The sequence below is a fragment of the Ambystoma mexicanum genome, chromosome 6p (assembly GCF_040938575.1).
Source record: "Ambystoma mexicanum isolate Mex_15411 chromosome 6p, UKY_AmexF1_1, whole genome shotgun sequence".
NCBI lineage: Eukaryota > Metazoa > Chordata > Amphibia > Caudata > Ambystomatidae > Ambystoma > Ambystoma mexicanum.
The window spans coordinates 1,211,668,183-1,211,691,951 of record NC_090935.1 but is presented as its reverse complement, the minus strand read 5'-3'; the positions used below and the strand labels follow the sequence as shown (position 1 = coordinate 1,211,691,951).

Below are 23,769 nucleotides of genomic sequence, written 5' to 3'. Positions count from 1 at the left end.
ATTGTGTCAAAAGTGTTGATAACAAATGTTACCATTTCCACACATTGCCATTCATGGATACACATTTAATCTGCAGTGAAAGGATGAAAGGCTTACACACGTAGCCATAACAATGACACCTTTATTTCAGGACGTATATCCCATGAAGGTACATATAAAATAAGATATCCGTGTGATGCCGAATTACTGTACAGGTGCCATTCATGGGATTCCCTAGTTTCTTTGAGAGTGATGCACAAACTTTTTCCAGCTAGAAGTTCAAGCTTCTCTCAGTTACATGCACAATCGCCACTCAGAAAGTTGGGATTCCGACGCTGCACCAATGAAATGCACAAACTCTAGTCATACCTCGACAACCTTCCTTCATTGAGATGCACAACGTTCCTGTTGTGGGATGATCGAGATCCTCTGAGAAAGACCCATTATTTTTCCACGCGGGAGTGCTTTCCTATTTAGAACAGTGGCTGATTTTCCACGGAGTGGGTAGTTTTAAGGAGAACCTTTTTATAACAAAGTGAGTATACTTTCTTAATATGGATGCCACCTGTGATTTGCAAAGTTGTGCGTAATGTCTCTTTACCCCTTTGATGAACTAGTTGTGGGCACTGTTAACATGGTGCTTACAATGCAGAGATCAAAATGCAATGCTAGCTGATCATGAATGGCCATGAAGGGTGTTATGATTGCTCATCTCCCAAGTCTAAGCTTGTCCATTACTTCAACCTATGCGGTCACTGTTTGAGAACACATCCCCTTGCCATGTACAGGACATGTTAATGAATTTGAGTTCTAAGTTGAAGACCTGTAACGCTTAGTCTCGCATTATCTTTCTGGTTTTGCTTGGTGTTAATCTAGGATGCTTTAGCTGCAGATGAAGACGTATTTAGTCAAAATCAGTTGGAGAAGAAGGAACTGCAAGATCAAATGGAAGCTCTGCTGCAGGAAAATCAAGAATATCAGCTCTCATTGAAGGACGCAGAAGAGACCAACAGATTACAGGTATGCCAACCATGTTACACAATTATGCACAGCTGTCTCCATTACCTATGTTTGTGAACAGAACAGAATGTGGCCAGTACAAGGACATGTACTAAAACTATATGTACAAACGTGGGAAGGAAGGAGACTATAGAACACCAATGGCTCGTCCCGCAAATCAAGACCCTGGTTAAGTGCATTAGAGAGTGACGGCCTGATTCTGAGCCATGTGCAAAAGTGTCGCGGGAAGCTGAGCAGTAAACAAGAAAACTGGTGCTGCAGACAAACGAGCTTTCATTATTAGAGAAAAACTTGTGCAGGAGATGGGAACGACTGTTGCCATATTTTAACTCCTTTTTTAATATGCAGAACCCAGGCTTTACTAGGAGAATTCTCTCGAGGTGCCTGCCCTGCATTCCTGATGGTTGCTAGGGCTGTTTATCATACCGTAAATCGGGCACAGGCAAATACTGAGGCGCTCATCTCAGTACACCACATACATTTTTTTGGTCAGATTATGGTGCTTATAAAAAATGTTTAGTTCCTGCTTGGAACGAGACATTTCTATTTTAACACGGACCTCTGAATAGGGCTCTTAGGGTCTGATTCGCAGCTCCACGCGAATTAGAAAAGTGTTTATCTGTTGAGGATCGGTATTTTTTCGAATGTGAACCAGATTTTGTTCTTTAATGAAAGCGGCCAGAGGCCTATATTTAATACAGAATATGGATTAAATACGAAAAGTGTCATTCCATCTTGAAGTGACGCTTTTCTAATTTTAAACGGAGCTCTGAATCAGGCTCTGAATATCTGTGTGACCCTCGCACATTAATGCTTAGTGAGTGTTCTTTGCATGTGCATTTGGGTATAGCGAGGAGCCTAGGGCTGGCAGATATTAAAGCTGTCAGCACAAGTTGCTACTTAAGGTGTCTAATATTGTCATTAAAGGAAGTAGATGCAGGCTGTAGGTAAGGCTAACATCAAGTAAAGTACTTACCTCTTTTTTATGGAATGAATGTCCCCACTATTCTTACTGTGTTGTCAAAACACTACTGAAAGCAATAATTTGACAAACGTCATGAAATATTTTCTTTGGGGAGTGGGAAAGAGACCTCAGACCTTTTTTTTAGTTGGAGAAACTAGGTTAATAAGGCTTCATACTCCTTAGATTTGAGAAAAAAATGAGCCTTTACATGAAACTTGTACTCTTACCTCCTGTTAGGGAGAATTCTCTGTTTAGGCTGAATTTCCTAACCTAGTGAGTCACCCTCCGTGCAGTAACACAGGGGTGTCATAGTGACCCCCCACCATAGACTCCATACCCTGGGACTGACTACTGTCTCCCAGGGCATGTAAAGTCACCATTGGCTTTACTAGTCCCAAATTATGAACAGAAACCAGTACAAACCATCATATTGTGGACGTACTGGTTGGGGCAATTCGATTGCCCTGGGGTCTGTTAGTCGAGGGGGCACGTCTCCGTCCCCCCTGATCGAGTTTTGGCTGGTGGCAGTGGATACTACTTTTTATATTCGACCGCGAATCTATCCCTATGGGATTTTCCCACTGTTCGAGGCTACCAACTTTAATTATTTAATTCTCATAGCCTCGAACATACCGCCGGTTTATTTATTTAATATTAATTCGCCGGTTGGTATTTTTTGCCAGAACTCGATTCTAAAATGGCGTTTGTGTTCTCTTCTGTGACTCCAACCCAAGTCGAGCCCTTTGTTACACTTTTTGGCGGGCTTCTCCACAGAAGCCTCCAAAAGTGGTGCCACTCTGTCTGGGTACCAGAGGGGGTGTGGGAGGGGGTTTAGGCACCCTGGACTGAGTTACCTTGGTAACTCAAGTCGCACTCTTGTGTGATTGGCCCAAGTGGTGAATCGGCCGGCTCACCACTTAGCATGTTTGATTGACAGCTAGGCTGAGTGAATGGGGGTGTGCTGCATAAAAGCAGGGCTTTTGGGACTGGAACTTTAGAAGTCGCCACAGGACCTGAAAATCCAACGAGGGAGAAGCTGAGCCGACCTGCTACGACGACACCACCGGTGGAGCCCTGCGGAACCGACTCACCACTTCCCGACGACAGAGAAGATCTCCCGGCTGGAGAGTCTTCTTCCCCTGACTGGTGGGCACAACCAGTTTACCTTCTTTTTCTCGTATCCCAGACGTCTTGTGGTCGAATTGACCGTGCCAAGCACCCCGGCAACCGGTTAGCCACTTACCACTGGACCGCGAATAAAAGGACCGCTCCTTTTAACTGAGAACTCCGCGGCTGGTTTCTTCCCTAGCAGTGCAACAGACTCCTGCTTTCCTCCCCGACGAGATCCTCTCTTCCTCCGGACGAAGCACCGACTTGCACCCGCTGCCAGGAACAACTGCCCCCGCTGGAGTATTCTCACCACTTTAAGGTACCGTGTCGGCCAGGCCTCCCTTTCTAAAGATTGCTACAAGGTAATAATAATCCCTTAACTTTCTGGACTGGGCTGGCCGCCTTGACCCTCTAACTGGTCCCTTTCTTTTGGTCCAACTTCTTTCTGAACCTTTTCGAGACTCTTGTGCTCTTTTCAACCGTGTGACCTTGGACACATTTTGTTCCGATCCTCTTAAAGGGGATTCGGCTGTCTGAACTCTAACTTCACGGTTTGATTCTGCCTTTCTCTCTTGCTGTGTTCTTTTAAAAGTGTTGGGATCTGTTTCAATTTATGTTCTGCCTTTCTCTCCCTTTTAAACCGAATTATTAGAGTGCCGCCTGCGTTAAGCGCTCACCGCTGTCTGAAAATAAGTGGGGCTTTACTATAGACTTGTCTAATATTCTTTTAAGGGAGCGTATATATTTTCGTGACTGTGTTTTTGAACTGCTCAATATTAGTGGCAGTGTGTTTTATTAGATGTGGTTTTAAATAAATAATTATCTCTCTTTTACACCAAGCTCTGGTCAGTGTTTGCTTGTTCTACTGTGTTCTTTTGACCTATTGTGAATACTCTGTATTCACTGCCTAACTCGTCTTGAGGGAAGTCTGACTGCTCATCCACAGCTACCAAGTGAATCTGTGTGGTACAGACTGCTACCAAGTGGGTTTACTGCCAAACACCTGTAGTCTTAAATCTTTTGCAGTGGTCCCAGAGGGAACTGCACAGGTTTCTGCCTAACACCTCCTGCAAGTGGAGGAAAGAAATTGCCCATTGTGGTTAGCTTGAAAACATGTCTTATCATATATTGGTACCCAGCGAGGGGGGTGTGGCAGCCTCCCAGCCAATGAGGAGGCGCGGAATGGGATCTTTTCCACATCGGTTAAGACCCCGCTTTGAGCCTCCTCAGAGTGGGAGGCCGCCGTCTTCCCTCACCGGGAATCGGTAAGTGTGATCCATGCGCACTCCGTATCCTCATCCCCCACCCCTTCTCCACTTACCTTGCGCTGCGTTGTCCCCCGCCGACGCTGGGAACAGTATTGTTCTTGGCGCATCGCACTCCCGAATTGCCGCCATGGCAAGGGAGAAGGGACTACTCCAGGATCTAGGGGGGTTCTCGATCAACGAGGAGGAATCGTCACCTCTACCCGCTTAGACTGCAATCTACTTAGGAGCAGATCTGGACACTCGAATTCTGAGGGTACGCCGCTCTCCAGACAGAGTGGCCACAATGCGAAATCTCATTGCATGGTTCAACAAGAGAACAAGTTCCACTGTCAGACATTACAAGTCCCTCCTGGGCATGATTTCTCCTGTATTTTCCTTGTACCGAATTGTAGACTGAAGATGAGACTGCTTCAGGAGGAGCTGGACGGCCATTGGGCTCAACACAGCGGATCATGGGAAGACATTGTGCAGCTCACGACAAATTTCCACGAAGCCCTCAAATGGTGGGCCAAACAGTCTCATCTTCTACAAGGTTTACCCTTCCAGTAACGAGCGTCCGCTCTACTCTTGAGAAGGGATGCTTCACTCAAGGGCTGGGGCGCCCTTCTAGGCAGTTTACAAGCCAGTGGGGTGTGGTCATCGGCAGAAGCCAGTCTACACATAAATGTGCTGGAGCCATGATGGCCCCATGTCCGGGCCATCCGGTGGGTGCCAAGGTCCTTCCTATCGGTAGTTTGCGGAAAGATGGTGACAGTGCAGACGGACAATACCACGTCAATGCACTACACAAACAAACAGGGTGGCACCAGGTCCAGGATCCTCTTGATGGATGCTCAACAGCTCTGGAACTGGGCAATACTCCACAAGATACACATGAGGGCAGAACATCTCCCCGGCAAGGACAATGTTTTGGCAGGCAAACTCATCCGACAATTCCTTAAATCCCACGAATGGGATATCAATGACCGCAACCTCAACAGATTATTCCTCAGATGGGGAAAACCCACCATAGACCTAGTTTCCACCCATGCAAACAAGAAGTGCGATCAGTTTGCTTCCAGATCCTGATAAATACTCCCTGGGGGAGGCAGTCTCCTTACAATGGAAGGGGAAATTCCTTTACGGGTTCCCTTCGACACCTTTAATCCTGCGGGTGCTGCGCAAGATAAACAACCCTGCACAATTATACTGATAGCACCAACGTGGGCACGCCAGATTTGGTACCCTGCACTCCTTCAACTAGCACTGCAGAAGCCATTTCGCCTCCAGCCTCACCCGCACCTGTTGTCTCAACACAGGGGCGACACAATTCGGCCAGCCTGTCCCTCCGGTGCTGGCTCCTCAGCAGTGAAAATTCCGCGATCTCGTCCTAGACCCCAAATGAAGGGGTATACTACAATGTGCCAGGGCTCTGTCCACCAGATGGACATATAATAGGAAATTGAAATGGTTCAGATCCTGGTGTTCAGAAGCTGGTACAGATCCCTTATTGACATCTGCAGAACAGATCTTACCTTCTACATTTAGCAAGGAATGGTTTGGCCCATTCTTCCATCAAGGTCCATCTTTCGGCCATCTCCTCTTATACCACCATGCCTCATCAAAACTCTAGTGGCACACCCGGTGGTCAAAACTTTCATTAAAGGGCTTATGCGCTCTTTTCCCAAACGGAGAAAATTGCTCTTGCCTGATGTCTTAACACAGTCTCAGCCACGCTAATGAGAGCACCTTATGAACCTAGTCACAGGTGTGAAATTATGTTTTTATCGTGGAAAACAGCCTTCTTGGTGGCTATCACCTCGTCCAGGCATTTCAGAGAGCTACAAGCTCTATCCACCGAGCCCGTCACAATCTTTCACAAGGATAGGGTCAGTCTACAACCTCACCCTAAATTTATTCCTACGGTCATGTCTGAATCCATTTTAGCAGAAAGAATTGTTTTGCCCACTTTTTTTGGCAGCCACACAGCCGCAGCGGAGTGGACGCTGCATTCACTAGATGTGGCGAGGACACGCAAATTCTACGTTGAGAGAACAAGAGAATTCAGGACTCCAAGATTTTTTGTCGCCTTTGCAGGAAGAACCAAGGATCGATGCATATCAAAACAAGGTCTGGCACGTTGGGTTTACAGTTGCATTACTCACTGTCATCAAATCAGAAATAATCCTCTGTCAGCCACGCCTACGGCACACTCCACCAGAGCGAGAGCGGCCTCGACTGCGTTCCAGGCGGGAGTGTCTTTGAATGACATCCGCCAGGGTGGCCACCTTGGAGCCCCCTCCACGCGTTTGCCCAGCATTACTGCTTGGAAGAAGACAGCGGAAGGGAATGTCCGGTAGGACAAGTAGTGCTTGAGCATTTATTCACCCAAGGTAGGAGCAGCCTCTTGTTCCTTGACTTTGATTCTTGTTTGTAACCACCGTCCCTCTACTTTTTTTTCTGGTTGCCTTACTGTGTACACTAGATCTATATAGTGCATGCACCCACAGGTGCAACCCTCCGGCTATCAGACATGTTAGATGATATTTGACTGCTTGCTATTCTATTCAAGCATGTGAATCTATGAAAGATCCAATGCTGAAAGTTACTTATCTGTAACTGTATTTCTCCAGCATTGGTAGCTTTCATAGATTCACAGGCGCCCGCCCTCCTCCTCTGGGGAGAGGCTGCTCCATCTCCAGTCAGTCATCTGTTAATAACCTTCACGGTTCAAAATCTGAAGATGGCTGACTGGGGTGGAGCCTAAGCCCTGCCACCTCATTGTTTGGGGCCTAAAAGGACCAAAGGAAGTGGAGGGACTACACAAGTGAAGGACTACACAGGCTCTATTGGCTCTTTGGGTGTAGTTTTTTCTCTTCCTAAGGAAGACATTTTTTAGTATTTTTATTAATTAAATTACCAAGGATTCCCAGTCTGAAGACAGGGAATATTCAAGCATGTGAATCTTTGAAAAATACCAATGCTGGAGAAATACAGTTACAGGTAAGTAACTAAGACTTCTCCAGAAGTTGAATTTGGTACCCCAAGGTATGCTGATTCTTCATATAGATCAGTAATGGCAAAGGTGATAGATTATCTGGGCTGGCGTACTTTGACTGTGGAGTACGAAAAGAATGACCTTACAGATATTTTGGATTAGGGGTCACCTAAGGGCCCAATTCTCCCTTTTCATACTTCAGTCAAGAATAATAAATATAGACCTTCATTGGACCATGATTTTCTTTCTGAACATCTGAGTCCCCAGAGCCTTGTTGTACAGGCAGCTACAGCTGCCTGTAAAGAGTGGCCTATTCCACGGTGCCTCCTGATAGGGAAGGCAAAAGGCTATACTGTAATGGGGATAAAAGTCTTCTCTGCAGGAAGTAGCCAATACAACCTGTGCATTGGCAAAGTTTACCTACAAACTGTGCGAGGTAATTGCTATGGCATCCAAATACATCCCAGAGGGTGAAGAAAGGGATGGTTTCATGAGACTGGTTCAGGACGGGAAAGACGCTATGTGTCAATCTTTGCAGTCAAGTTTAGATACCACAGATTGCATTAGCTGCTCTATGGCTTCAGGAACTGTACACTGTTCGATTTGCTCCCGATGTACAAGCCAGGCTGTTAGATATGCCTTTTGAAGGATCATATTTGTTTGGATTTAAGGCAGATGAAAGCATTGAAAAGTTGCAAACATCTAAGGCTGCAGCAAAATCTGAGTCTGGTAATTAGACAGCCTCAGCAAGGTCAGACAGCTCCGTTTTCCAACCAAGGATGGAAAAGTTGTTCTTTTTGCAACTATTACTCTGTGGGAATAACAAGAGGACAGTTTTCACAGTGGGGACAGAGAAGGCAACCGCCGAGCGGTCAAGGATGTGGCCGAAGAGCTGCCACAGCAGCTGCTTTCTTGCCTTCTGCTCCAACCGTTAACCCAAATCCGCTTTAAAGACTTAAAGCATCTTACTTCAGTAGGACGCAGATAAACCCAGCATCTGATGGAATAGCGAAGAACTACATCAGATGCTTAGGCTCTCCAAACTATCGCCCATGGTTACTGCCTTCCTTTTCTAAAGAAACCTCCAAACTGTCCCCCGCAAAACCAGTCCTTGAAAGTACCAGATCCGCTCCTTCTCCAGGAAGTTCAGACACTGTTGGAGAAAGGTGCTATCGAACAGGTACCTGTAGCGGAAAGGAATCAAGGCTGGTCGTCTCCTTATTTTCTGATCCCCAAAAAGGACATAGGGGTGCAACCCATCTTGGACTTGAGATGCTTGAACAAGTGCTTCAGGAAGGACAAGTTCAAGATGGTCACTCTTTCGCAGATGTTCCAGGCCCTTCAGCTCCAGGATTGTATGGTGTCATTGGTTCTCCAGCATGGGGTCTGACATGGATTCACACGCTCATGAATATTCCCCTTTGTGAGGCTGAAAACCGTTTCACTTTCACTTACAAACTGTATTTCTACTTTAAACCAATCACTGTCCTCTGGGTCATACTGCCCCCATCCAATGATAGTCCTCTCCCTAAGCCACTCCCCTGGCAGCCTTCTTCAGATCTTTACTGCACGCTTCAGTGTTGGGAGTCCTTGAGTTTGCTCTACGGGGTTCAGTTATTGCTGAATTTCCACACCCTTCAAGGGAGAAGATTGTCGAAGTTTCCAGAAGGCATTGGGCCTACTTCGTGCCCTCCGACCATGACAAAGGAGAAGGAAGAAAGGAAGATCCCTCTTCAAGTCCTGCACCAAGTGCGGGCTACGGAATGTTTTTGTTGAAGACAAGCACCTTCAATGCCTCAACTGTCTGCATCCAAACCACAAGGAAGGAGAATGCAAAATATACCTCGGTTTCTCCAAGAAGACGACGAAGGATAGGCACAGTAGACTGGCGTTGTGGCTGAACGCCAAGACCTCTGCCCCGTGTTCCAAACAGGGTGCGTCACACAGGACCGGCCGGCCCCAGGAGCGGTCTTCCATGTCCTTTCAGGGCACCTTATCCGTGGGGGCCCAAGACAAGGTCAGGAACTGCAAGTACAGGTTCACAGGGGTCGCAGCGGAAGTGGATCCCACAGTGTACAGGGCGTGATCGCCATCACCCTTCGACTCCATTGCCAGCCGGCAATCGAGCTCCTACTTGAATAGGAAATCATCCAACCCGGCTAAACTGCAGGACAAGCCTGAGAAGCCACATACAGAGGAGAAGGCCACACTGCCCAAGAAGGCCCAATCTGCACAGGATACGACTTTGTCGACAATGGGGTTGGTGGTGGCTGCTCTCACGAAGGCTAAGGGGGCTGACCTGGTGAAGGTAGCCCCCGCAGCGCAGAAGGTATCTCTGCCCCGAGGCACGAAACAGCCACAGTGACTTTGGCAAAGTCTGTTGGCACGCCAGAGAAGGGGACACAGTCTGAGAACCCTGTCCTGATCCCTCAGGGTAGAAAAAACAGGGGGGGGGGCAAGGAGGCCCCACATCAGTCCCAGGCTGTGGGCCAAACTATGGAAGTTTTGTCCACAGATGACGAGGACCTGGAGTCCTTACACACAGTCCTCGAGGACGTGGAAGAGGAGGACGAGGACGGGGATGATGATGCAGGGCTTAGTGTTCTGATCACGCCAGCTCAGCCGAGGGATGCGTCTCTGGACATCTTGTCAACCCTCTACACCTTGGTGTCAGAGATCCAAAAGAGGAAGCGTCATCTGATGCCCCCATTTCAGCCTCCACATCAGCGTTGGGCCCCACAACCCCAGCAGACCCAGACACAGGTACGGGGACGAATACGGCCACAACGACGACGGATGATGACACCGATATCTTTGCAGCGGGCGGCGGGTCTCCGCAGCCTAGGGCGTCCCCACTGGGTGAGTAGGGATTGTTCCATTCCATGATCACCAGTGCCTCCAAGCTATTCCAGCTTGTGCCCGAAGAAACCAGGAAGGAGGGTTTCTTGTACCTGGGCGTGAGGCCAAGAAGAAGACAATCGTGGTGGTGCCCCTTCTGGATGACTTGTGGGAGGGCCTGGTCCTCTTTAAAAACCCTTGCACGGCTCTGCCCAAATGGCATAGGCTGGAGAATAAGTATTGTGTGCTCGAATCCACACCCAAGTGCCTGAGGTCGCAACCATCGCCGGATTCAGTGGTTTCAGCAGCCGCGAGGAAAAGGTTGGCTAACCCGTCCTCGTCGTCTTCAGTCCCTCCTGAAAGTGAGGGTAAGAAGATGGAGGCCATGTGGAGGAAGACGATTTACACCACAGCATCCACTATCAAGGTGGCCAACGCACTGACGATCCTAGCCAGGTACAACAGGGAGCTGTGGTAGAAGATTGGGCCGATTTTGGAGTTCCTCTCCGATGACAAGAAGATTGAGGCAATCCCTCTCTTCCAGGAAAGGGAGGTAGCGTCGGATCACGCCATCACAGTGGCGCTGGAAATTGCCAACACAGTTTTTCAGCAGATGGGGAACGGTGTCTGCCTTCGCCAAGGATGGATGAAGGCCACAAATTTCCGCCAGGAGGTCCAAGCGAAGGTACTGGACATGCCTTTTTTTTGATGGAGATAACCTTTTTCGGGAAGGTCGTCAACGAGTCCCTACAGGCCATCAAGGCGGACACAGAGACGGCCCGTTCCCTGGGCACCCTCCAGCAGCACTGCTCTTCTTTTCGCGCCTCCAGAGGAAAGTCGAGCGAGCAGGTCTTCAAAAGGATTCTCCTCATTGTACTGTCAGCCTTCCAGATCCCCGATTCAGGAAGCCTACAGAGGCCGTTCCCAGGTATACGGTGGAGGAGGACAGCTTCGCCCAGAAGGCAGGACACCGGCACCAAAGCAAGTCTGAACCGGCCAGGACATCTGGCCCCCACTTGTGCTCCCCGGTCGGAGGTTGGCTGACGAGGTTTGTCAGCGAGTGAGAAAAGATCACCATCAACAGATGGGTGCTGGACGCTCTCACCCAAGAACATACCCAGGCGTTTCAGCGCAGGTGTCTGCAAATCCCTCTGGTGGCCCGTCAGGAGCAACACATGCTTCAGCTCTTGGTGGAGGTACGGGTCATTCTGCGAAAAGGGGAGATAGAGCTAGTTCCCCAGCGACTCCGGGGCTCCATAGTCTATTCTAGATACTTTTTGGTCAGACCGGAGGCCCATTCTAGACCTGCAATGTCTGAACAAATACCGTATATCCCAAAAATTCAGGATGGTCACATTGCAACACGTGCTTAGCCAACTGGAAAAAGGCGACTGCTTGACGTCGTTGGACCTTGAGGACGCCTACTTCCACATCCCCATTTACCGAAAACACCGAAAGTTTCTACGCTTCTTGGTGAAGGGACAGGACTACCAGTTCAGGGCCCTACCTGTCGGATTGAAGTTGGCCCCCAGAGTGTTCATAAAGTGCCTGGCACCGGTGGTGTCCCATCTGCATCTAAGGGGGATACTCGTATACCCATACCTCGACGACTGGCTCATCTAGGCCCGCTCGCAAGATTTGCCCGTCGGACACACGGAGGCGACCGTCCAGCTGCTGATGAATCTGGGGTCCTCTATCAACTATCCAAAGTCCTGCTTAAAACCATCGTAGAACGCACTGTTCCCAGGAGCCAGACTCAATACAGTGTCCTGCCTGGCATCACCCTCTGAGGAGAGGGTAGCGGCCATTCAAGGAAAGTGTAGCGGCAGTTGTTGATGAAGACCACCACAGTGAGAATCATCAAGATGTTGCTCAGCATGATGTCATTCTGCATCTACCTTGCAGGTTACAGTTGCGACCTCTTCAGGAGTTCCTGGACGCTCCCTGGATACAGAAGTCCGAAGGTTTTGCAGACAGGATCCCGTTTGACTAGGAGTTCCGTCGAGCGATAAGGTGGTGGGGTGTCTGCTCCAACATCGCCCGGGCACAAGGTTTCAAAACCCTCCATACCAGGAGACGGTGACCATGGACGCTTCCCTGGAAGGGTGGGGAGCCCACATCGGGTGTCTGCACGCCAGAGGCCTGTGGCTGCCGGAGGAGAAGGATCTCCATATCAACATCCTGGAACTACGGGTAGTGTTCTGGGCCCTCAAGTCTTTCCTTCTGTCTCTGAAGGGCAAGGGGGTGAGGATCTTGTCACACTCACCTTGGCTCTGCAGGAGTATTTGGAACCTTGCCTTGCTGCTCCCCTTGTTAGCTCACTAGAATGACTGCACCTGAAGGAAAACGAGGAAAGACGAGAGGAGGTATGTGAAATGGGCCTGATGGAAGTTGAACCCCCCCACCCTTGTCCCTTGTCCCTTAGCCTCCGTAACCACCACCTTCTGTGTATGCGTTTGCTCACCTTATGCTTTTAGATGATTAGCTCTCCATCCTGCTTTCCTCTCAGCAGGGGCGCTATAGGTCATTCCCACCAGTTTCTTCACTGATGGATCCAGCCCAGACCCGCTGTGGCTTGGATAATGCTGCGCGCGGAGATTGTCTTGTTGTACTACTTGACTTGCTTGCCGGCTGTCAGATGAAGTCTCTGTTGGTCGGCTTCCCTTGTGGGGTTATGTCCTTTAATACACTGCATGCACGTTAAGTTCCTCTGTGCTAAGTGTGCACCTGGGGGGCGTTTGTCTTGCCTCTTGCCTTGCACCCGTCCATGAAATTCTTAGGGTTTAGTGTCTGTAGTCCTTATAAACTTACTGTTCTTTTCCCTTGTTTTGCAGGGTTCGGGTTAGCTGCTCCTTGGAACGTGGCTGTGAGCGGCCGTAACAGCCGACGGTCTGTGAGGAGCCTCTGAGTCGAGGACTGAGCTGCCGATGCGTTGCAGAGCAGAGCAGGGTAAGATCCTGAGACGCGGCGTGTTGTGCAGAGCCGTGTCCGACGATGGAATGCAGAATGAAGCGGCCAGGCCGACGCGGCGTGTTGTACAGAGCCACGTCCGACGATGGAATGCAGAATGAAGCGGCCAGGCCGACGCGGAAGAACGGGATGACAGGTAAGTTGAAGCCTCGGGCTGTCATGACCCATAGAACTTGCCCCTTCTGGACTTCCTGGTCCTTATCGCGCCAGGGCTTGTATTCTTTGTTACTCCCAACATGGCCGCAACAAGCGACTTGCCTCGCACCAGCTTCCACGTCGCACACGGCACGTTCTATAAATTGGCCACGCCGCCGCGTCTCAACGCTATCATTAGGTAGTGATTTGACGTGTGTGTGCTGTTCGGCGAATCCCCTATTCCTAGATCCTGGTTCCTTCTTCCTTCCTTCACCCTTTCCCTCTGATCTTCTTCTGGAATCCCCATTCTTAGCGACCGCTACCTATTTTCCTGGACATCCTGGAACAGCGGCCTTCCCGGAACTCTGAACGCGCTCTGCAGCCGGATGAGACTCGAGCGAGCCTATACAAGACCCGATCCGTCCACAAGAGGAATCCTCCCGCGGAACAGAGCAAGAAGTGATCCCAGGTGAGACGGGGGGAGATTTACGACACGGGAAGTGCTGGAAAGAAGCCAAACCTCAGGGTAACAACGGACTCAGAAGGTGTCACAGGACCACGGTGAGCGTGCTGCTGCCAGTAGACAGAGTAACGCGAATCAAGCCTGGGTGTGGCTTATATAGCAGCCACACCCAGGAAACTAGACTGCAGCCTGCACAGAACTTGGGCTGCCTTTCCTCCATGTTGGGTGGCCGTCCTTGATTCCATAACATGTCTGATGCCAATTTCCCCATGCTCGGGTCCAGCTGGGCTCTTTCCCTGTTTTCCTAGTTGTGCAATGAAGGGGTCTTAAAGAATGAGGAACCCAAATGGGGCGCAGTGGGGCAAATGAACGTGTGTGGGTTATGGCATTGGTGGTGGCAAGTGTTGCAGGGCTGATGGTCGTGACAGTACTCCCCCCTCCCCCCCCCCCCCAAGGCCCCCTTCAGATTGGGAACACCGGGCCCGCCCGGGTTTCTCTGGATGTGTACGATGGAACCTTGCGACCAGCCATGGGGCCATGTACATTCTCCCTAGGCTCCCAGTACGTGTCTTGCGGACCGTAACCCGTCCATTCTACTAGATAGTAAAGTTTGGATTTAGCAATCTTGGAATCTAATATGTTTCTGACTTCATATTCTAGTTCCCCATCTATGATTGTAGGTGTCGGAGGAGTTTGTATCCGTGTGTTTGGCCGAACCGGTTTCAGGAGGGAAACATGGAATACTGGGTGGATTCACATGTTAGATGGTAAGGTTAGTCTAACTGCCACCGGGCTGATTGATTCAATGACATAGGGCGGGTGAAAGGTTCAGGGTCCTTTTAATGAAATGTATCTTGAAGCTAGCCACACCGCATCACCGACTTGATACTCTGGGGCTGATTTTCGATGTCGGTCTGCAGCTTTTCTCTGTCTTTCCTTGGCCTGCGCTATCATTTCAGTGGCCTTTTTGAAAGCTTTCTTAATAGTGGAGTGCAGAGTCTCAACCGCTGGTAACTCCAATTCATCAGGTGGATCAAGTGATGATGTCTGAGGATGACGCCCATACAGAATGTAAAAAGGGCTTTGCCCAGTAGTGGAATGTTGCGAGTTGTTGTAGGCATATTCCGCAACCATAAGACATCTTTCCAGGTGCCCTCTGATTGATGGAGCAAACACCTGATGTATTGCTCAAGAGTTTGGTTGGTGTGTTCCGTTTGCCCGTCGGTTTGAGGATGGTGACTGGTTGATAGACATACTTCAACTTGGGCCAATGCGCAACTTTTTTTTCCAAAACGTGGAGATGAATTGGCTGCCGCGGTCTGAGATGACAACGGTTGGGAATCCATGTAACCTAACTATATGTTCTAGAAACACCTTTGCCGTAGTGAATGCTGTGGGTAGACCCTTCAGCGGAATAAAATGGGCCATCTTTGAGAACAGGTCCACAAGAACCAATATGGTATTGTAGCCATTGCAAGGAGGAAGGTCGGTAATGAAATCAAGTGATAAGGTGTGCCAAGCTGTCGGTTGAATAGGTAATGGGCGTAAGAGGCCTGCTGATTTCTGTTTCTGGGATTTATTCTGTTCACATACGCCACAGGAAAGTATAAAATGAATGACATCCTTTCTCCACGTGGCCCACCAATAGGTTCTTTGTATTTTGGCGATGGTCTTGGCTATTCCTGGGTGCCCTTCCAACAACATGTCATGGTATGTGGTAATGACCTTTTCTCGTTGAGCTTTAGTTGGAAGATATAAACAGTCTCGAAAATATGGTAACCCATCGTGTAGCGTGTGTTGACTGCTCTTGGTGACCCATGCTTGGAGATCTTCTTTATTCATGTGGCACAGTATGTCGGCCTTCAGGTCGTCTATTGAGTCGAGTGTGGTGACTCTCAGAATTTTGCTTTCAGGGATTATGGTGACTGGTTAAATTTTATCGTATGTATTGTCCTCCTCGCTTAATCGTGATAGCGCGTCAGTTTTACCGTTGCGCGTCCCTGGGCGATACGTGATTACGTAGTCCTATTCTGCAAAAAACAATGCCCACCGGAGCTGGCGAGATGATTGTGCTTTAGCCGTTTTTAAGTATTGCAGATTGCGATGGTCAGTGATGACGGTGACCGTGTGTCGAGCTCCTAGAAGATAATGTCTCCATTCTTTGAAGGCAACTTTGATCACGAGAAGCTCCTTGTCGGTGATTGCGTAGTTTACCTCAGCAGGAGAAAATTTCCTTGACCAGACCGCTATTGGATGTAGTTGATTGGTGTCTGGGTCTCTCTGTGAAAGGACTGCACCCATCGCGGTACTGGAGGCATCTGACTCGACGATGTAAGGAAGATCGGGCCTTGGATGACATAGAATTGGTGCCGAGACGAACTTTGATTTTAAGACTTGGAAGGCTGTCTCCGCCTCTGTGGGCCAATCAAAGCGCTTCTTCTTTCGTAACAATGAAGTAATTGGATGGACAATACAAGAAAAGTCTGGTATGAATCGGCAATAAAAGTTTGCAAAGCCTAAGAAGCTCTGAATCCCCTTGATCGAGGTGGGAGATGGCCAGTTCAGGATTGCTTCCACCTTCCTGTTGTCCATTTTGATTCCTTGCGGAGTCAGGATGAATCCTAAAAACTCCACCTCAGACACGTGGAAAGAACACTTTTCGAGCTTAGCGTAGAGTTGATTACTTCTGAGCCTGTCAAGAACTGCCCGCACATGTTTGACATGTTCCTGTTCAGTGGCAGAATACACCAGGATATCGTCCATGTAAACCACGACACACACGTCCAAAAGGTCTCTCAGTACATCATTCATAAAATTCTGAAAGGCAGCCGGGGCATTGCATAGCCCGAAGGGCATTACCTGGTACTCATACAGGCCATACTTCGTTCGGAAGGCCGTTTTCCACTCATCTCCGCTCTTGACCCGTACCAGGTGATATGCTCCTTGTAAGTCTAATTTGGTGTAAATTCGTGCGCCTTTCACCTGATCCAGCAGCTCCGGAATGAGTGGTAAAGGGTATCATCAATTCTTGATGGTAATCTGGTTTAATAGGCGATAATCGATGCAGGCCTTAAGGTCCCCTTATTTTTTCGGGACGAAGAACAGAGGCGAGGCTGCCGGAGACTTGGATGGTCGGATAAAGCCATTCGCTAAATACTGTTCTAGGTATGCCTTCAAATGAGTATTTTCTTGTTCTGTCAAGGCATAAATGCGGCTGCATGGAACTTGGGCATCTGGGATAAGGTCTATCTGACAGTCATATGCCGGTGTGGCGGTAGTGTTTGCCTGTTCCTTCTGAAAGATGTCTTGGTAATCGGCATACACTGATGGCAAGGCGCCTAGGAGACCAAGGATCTCACTTCTTCTAGGGACGTCCCATCTTAATTCTGCTTGGGTTCCCAGGTTCTTGTAACAGGAACGAGTACACTCTCTGGAGAAGGTCAACTTCCTTGCTCACCAGTCGATTAGCGGGTTATGGGCCTCCAACCATGGGATACCCAGAATCATACGAAACTGGGGAGCGCTTATCAGGTCAAAGGCGATGTCTTCACTATGGCCACCCTGACAAAGGAGTGTAACTACTTCAGTGTGATGTGTTACAGGCCCAGAGGAGAGCTGGGTACCATCCATTGCCGTCACGTTTTCCTGCGTAGTCTTTGGATGAGTAAGAAGTCCAATGCGGTCCGCTAGGCCTTGATCCATGTAGTTACTGATTGCCCCGCTATCTATGTATGCCTCAAGGGCATGCAAGCGAGAGGGCTGTTATGGGCTAACCAAGATCACGGGAATGACGAGATGAGAGGTCTGTGGACCTTTCCCTTGGCTCGACAGACAGACCTCTACGTCTGCTGGGCGTTGGAGTTTTCCGAGTCTGGTGTGGGTTGTGCCCCGCCTTGCCACAATACAGACATAGCTGTTGCCGTCTTTTCTCCTGTTCTGCCTTAGTTAACGGGCCCCGTACGCCTCCGATTTGCATGGGCTCATGCTAGTTCTCTGGCTGGCGAGATTGGGGTGGTTCACAAGAATGCACGAAGATTGATCTGCCTTCTGATCGAGCTCGATCTGCCTTCTGATCTTGCAGTCTATGGTCGAGCCTCACCACGAGATCAATGAACTCTGCACAATCCTCGGGAGGGTTGACGACTTGTGCCAAAACATCCTTTAGTTCTCCCCGTAACCAACGCTGGAAGAAGGTGGTCCTTTTCTCTTCCGGCCATTTGGTTTCGGCCACAAGTCTGTTAAACGTGGCTATGTACGTCAGGTGGTCCTGATTTCCTTGTTGCAAAGATAGAAGCTCATTATCCAGAGTCTGACCCCTAGTGTGTCGAGTAAATAATTTCTCCAACTCCTGCTGGAAACCCGCAAAATTTCTCAACAATGGATCATCCCTGTTTACCAGGGGAATGGACCAATCCGCTGCACTTCCCCCCAGATATGACAAAACAAAGGCAACTCTTGACTGTTCATTGGGGAAGGCCCCGGCCTACATAGAAAGTATAGCCGGCACTGATTCATAAAAACAGCAAATTTATTCGGGTCTCCAGTAAATCGTTCTGGTGGGGCAAGCGGAACCGACCCAGGGAGAACAACCTGCACTGGAGTAGCTGATGGAGCAGCTGAGGGCTGACTGCTTGGTAATGGCGCCTGTCCAGGCTGGTTTTGCAGCACTTGCCGTGCCAACTCCTCTGTACGGTCCCTATTGACAACCAATTCCCACCCCAGGGCGTTTGTTTCCTGCCGGGCGGCATGGACCTTGGCTCGTAATTCCCCTAACAACTGCGCTAACTGGTCTGTGTCAGAGGTCTCCATAATACTCAGGCAGAGACTTTCAAAGCTGGCTTCGCGTTCTGTCACGCTCACCTTGGCTCTGCAGGAGTATTTGGAACCTCGGCTTGCTGCTCCCCTTGTTAGCTCACTAGAATGACTGCACCTGAAGGAAAACGAGGAAAGACGAGAGGAGGTATGTGAAATGAGCCTGATGGATGTTGAACCCCCACCCTTGTCCCTTGTCCCTTAGCCTCTGTAACCACCACCTTCTGTGTATGCGTTTGCTCACCTTATGCTTTTAGATGATTAGCTCTCCATCCTGCTTTCCTCTCAGCAGAGGCGCTATAGGTCATTCCCACCAGTTTCTTCACTGATGGATCCAGCCCAGACCCGCTGTGGCTTGGATAATGCTGCGCCGCGGAGATTGTCTTGTTGTACTACTTGACTTGCTTGCCGGCTGTCAGATGAAGTCTCTGTTGGTCGGCTTTCCTTGTGGGGTTATGTCCTTTAATACACTGCATGCACGTTAAGTTCCTCTGTGCTAAGTGTGCACATGGGGGGCGTTTTTCTTGCCTTGCACCCTTCCATGAAATTCTTAGGGTTTAGTGTCTGTAGTCCTTATAAACTTACTGTTCTTTTCCCTTGTTTTGCAGGGTTCGGGTTAGCTGCTCTTTAGAACGTGGCTGTGAGCGGCCGTAACAGCTGACGGTCTGTGAGGAGCCTCCGAGTCGAGGATTGAGCTGCCGATGCGTTGCAGAGCGGAGCGGGTGAATATCCTGAGACGCGGCGTGTTGTGCAGAGCCACATCTGACGATGGAAAGCAGAATGAAGCGGCCAGGCCGACGTGGCGTGTTGTACAGAGCCGCGTCCGACGATGGAATGCAGAATGAAGCGGCCAGGCTGACGTGGAAGAACGGGATGACAGGTAAGTTGAAGCCTCGGGAAGTGCTGGAAAGAAGCCAAACCTCAGGGTAACAACAGACTCAGAAGGTGTAACAGGACCACGCTGAGCGTGCTGCTGCCAGTAGACAGAGTAACGCGAAGCATGGAATCAAGCCTGGGTGTGGTTTATATAGCCGCCACACCCAGGAAACTAGACTGCAGCCTGCACAGAACTTGGGCTGCCTTTCCTCCATGTTGGGTGGCCGTCCTTGATTCCATAATGTGTCTGATGCCAATTTCCCCATGCTCGGGTCCAGTTGGGCTCTTTCCCTGTTTTCCTAGTTGGGCAATGAAGGGGCCTTAAAGAATGAGGAACCCAAATGGGGCGCAGTGGGGCATATGAACGTGTGTGGGTTATGGCATTGGTGGTGGAAAGTGTTGCAGGGCTGATGGTCGTGACAGTCTTCATGGACAACACCAACACAATGTTCTACATCAGGAAGCAGGGGGGCACTCGATACCCAGCGCTCTCCAAGGAAGCGGAGGACTTGTGGCGCTGGGCCGTTGGAAAATAGATGTTCCTCGTTCATCTTCACCTAGCAGGAGTCAAGAACACTATTGCAGACTTCCTCAGCAGGGAATTGCGCTCCTGCCACGAGTGGGATCTTCGCCAGGACCAGGTGGACCACATCTTCGTCAGTTGGGGCAGGCCCCAGATTGATCTGTTTGTGACGGCGGCGAACTCCAAATGCCAGATGTTTGGCAGCAGATTACACAAACCGAGGAGCCTGCGGGACTCCTTCCTGTGGCCTGTTTCTGTACGCGTTTCCTCTGTTGCCTCTCCTGCTACGAGTCATCAACACACTCAGACAGTGCCAATGCAGGATGATACTCATCCCCTCGGCCGAGGCAGATTTGGTACCCAGACCTTCTCAGCCTGTCATCGGCTATGGTCAAACTGCCTTTGGTTTCGGATCTGGTGAGAAGGAGGCGCAATCCTTCAACACAACCCTGGACCGCTGAACCGGAGGGCTTGGCTCCTGCAGCCTAGAGTTTGGAGGATTTGAGTTGCATGTGGACTTTAGGGAGGAGGATTTGAGTTGCCTGTGGACTTTAGGGAGGTCCTAGCCAAGGCCAGGGCGTCGCTGACTTTGAAGTGCCACGGTCATAAGTGGATGCCATTTGCTACGTGGTGTCGGTATCAGAAGATTACCACTTAGGGTCACCGCCCTGCAGATTCTTACATACTTGCTATCCTTGGCCCCTGCTGCACTGGCGCATGCCTCTATCAAGGTACATCTGGCGGCTATCTCCCACTACACCAGTTCTCCAGGAAGATCTTCGCTTTGGTCTCACCTACTCGTCAAGGAGTTCCCCAAAAGACTGTTTCGATCTTTCCTGCCGTTGATGGCTCCTGCCCACGTGGGAACTCAACGTGTTGCTGATGAGGCTCATGGGACCGCCTTCGAGCCTATGCATCAGGTTCCTCTCGTGGAAAACAGCTTTCCTTGTGGCCATCACCTCTGCCAGGAGGGCAAGTGAGATCCAGGACCTATCCTGCAAACAGCTATACCTGACTTTCCACAAATCGCACCCCTCGTTTATGCCGAAGTTTCTGTCGGAATTCCAACTCAACTAGCCTTTGGTGTAACCTGTTTTTTTCCCATAGCCTTCGTCACCGGCTGAAAGGACCTTGCACTCTCTGGACGTTGCTCGTGCCCTGAAGGTCCTACATGACGGGCACAAAGAGTTTTCAGAAGATTTCTCAACTGTTCGTGAACTTTGGTTCTCTAAACCATGGTAAGGCTTTGTCCAAGGCTGCCATCTCAAAGTGGTTCTCCGGCTGCTGGATCATGCATTGTCATCGGTTGGTCATCGGTTGGCGAACCGACCGCTGCCCGGCCGTCTGAGAGCCCACTCCACCAGAGCGATCGCTGTGACAACAGCGTTCCTGTCCGGTGTGCCTCTGCTGGACATCTGCAGGGCGGCTACGTGGACGTCCATGCACACCTTCACAAAATTCTACTGCATCGACGGGGATTCCATCGAGAAGTCCAGAGTCGGCCAAGCAGTGCTACACAAGCTGTTCGCTTGAGGGGAGTCTGTTCCAGAGGCAAGTTGGTTGCTTCTGTTGAGGCTTGCCACCTCCCATGGTTGTGTAATGCTGTACTGCTATGTATTCGTTATTCATGAGCATGTGAATCCATGCCAGACCTCATGCTGGAGAAGGAACAAGTTACTTACCTGCAACTATTGTTCTCCAGCATGGGTCTGGCATGGATTCACATGCAAACCCTCCCTCTGTCCCCTATGCGGCTCTTCTTGGTCATACTGTCACTTGACGTGCTTACCACTTCTCAAGATGGCTGCTAGGGGAGGGGGCTTAGGCAGAGGTCTGTCATTGGATGGGGTCAGTATGACCCAGAGGACGGTGATTGTAAAGGAGAAATACAGTTTGAAAGTGAAAGTGAAACTGATTTTCTTTTACTGAGGTTTCCCAGCCTAACGACAGGGAATATTCACGAGCATGTGAATCCATGCCAGACTGATGCTGGAGAACAACAGTTACAGGTAAGTAACTTTTTCCATCTTCAGGATGCTTATTTTCATGTGCCAATACATCTCAAGCACAGGAAATACCTGAGATTAGCTGTTTGCAGTTCTCATTATTAGTTTTGAGTACTGCCATTCGGGCTGACCTCTGCCCCATGGGTCTTCACCAAGTTGACGGCGGTGGTGGCAGCAAATCTTCAGAGGGGGTTGGGGGGACTCACATCTACCCCTATCTGGACGATTGGCTGATCAGAGTTCTTTCACACAAACAGGCTCTGGAATATATGGACAGCACCTGCCACTCTCTCCACAGACTGGGCTTCTCCCTCAACTTCAAGAAGTCCCACATGACACCTTCCCAAAAGCTGCAATTCATTAGAGCGATCCTGGACTCTTCTTCAGGGAAAGCTTTGCCACCCAAAGTAAGGGCTAACCACATTTTGCAGATGGTAAGTGTCAAGTGCCCCAAGTCTTCTGACCTTCGATTTTCTTTTTTTATCTTTCTTTTTTTTAAAAACTGTTATTTATTGGCAGAGGTTTACAGCAAATGCATGCATCAGAGCAACAAAGAAATAAATAGCAGAGCACAATTGTCCCATTCGCATGGCATACAAACAACTTTTCAGGCTACATATATTAGACCCTGGGTGAAGACGTCTCTGACGCTCTTTCGGCTTGGTTGATCAAGTAACTATTAAACGCAGACCATATAGTCTTGGGACATGAATGGTTTGGGAGCATACCAATATATTCCTCTTCACAGGACTGGGTCCAAGTAAGTGCATTCAAGCATTTCTGTAGAGTTGGAGGAGATGGGCTCTTCCAGCTTTGAGGTATGCACTTCTTGGCCACCATGCAACTAATATTTAAAATCCTAGCCATCCTCCTGGTGTCATCAGTGTTCCATTACCCAAATAGGATCCCCAGCGGTCTAGGCTCAACAACAGTACCAACAATGTCTGTAAGAGCCCCCAAAATCTCGCCCCAGAAGCCGCTCAGTGCGCGACAAGACCAAAACATGTGTAGGTGGTCAGCTCCCTCCATTCGACAACGGGCACAGGTATGATGTACACTGTTTCGGGTAAATTTGGCAAGTCTATGGGGGGTGTAATACAGCCTGTTCAGCAATTTATATTGCACACTTAGAGTGGATTGTGTCCTCCAACGTATTCCTCATCTTAGATGTATTCCATCCAGCTTTAGCTGCTTCGGAAAAGAATTTCGGCAGAGGGCGCCGTGGGTCAATGTCGTCGAGTCGATGGTCCCTCGAAGGCCTCTGTCGAGGGTGACGTCATCGGGTGTTATAAGTAGCACGCGTGGCGCCTGTTGTCCTCAGTTCCGTTTTTCCACAGTATACGTTGCTTCGGAGATTCAGTGCACCTCGAGTTCTGTGAGATACTAAATATAACGAATATGTCCTCGTCATCGACGCCGACCACGACCCCGAGATTGGGTTTCAAGAAGTGCAAATCGTGCGGTTTCAAAATGTCTACCACAGACCCGCACCATGAGTGTTTATGGTGCCTCGGAGAAGGCCAGGAAATGGAGGCCAGTACGAAGTGTCAGGCGATGATGGGGAAGGCTTTGCGAGAGAGGAGGGGAAAACTACAGGTAGGTCATAAATGCAACTGTAAAGCTTCTAGCGTCGAGTCGAGGTCCCGTGGGGAGAAGTCTCCTCGACGCAAAAGGCATCGGTCCAGGTCCTGAAGCGATTCCCATCGCTCGTCATCTTCGACGAAAAAATCGAAGAAACAACGCCACAGGCCCCCCTCCACCTCGTCCTCGGACGAATCCCCAAAACGGATGAAATGTGTCACTTAACATTCGTCATCTGAAGAATGGG

The 23,769-nt window shown here is 49.6% G+C and overlaps 1 protein-coding gene across 1 annotated transcript in view; it reads left to right on the top strand.

The window, feature by feature from the left end:
- Nucleotides 1–23,769, top strand: part of KIF27 (kinesin family member 27) — a 1,764,776-nt gene that overhangs the window by 411,766 nt on the left and 1,329,241 nt on the right. The window contains exon 5 of the mRNA XM_069625864.1: nucleotides 856–999. Within this exon, the coding sequence (XP_069481965.1) occupies nucleotides 856–999 (144 nt within the window). The remainder of the gene's footprint in view (nucleotides 1–855; nucleotides 1,000–23,769) is intronic.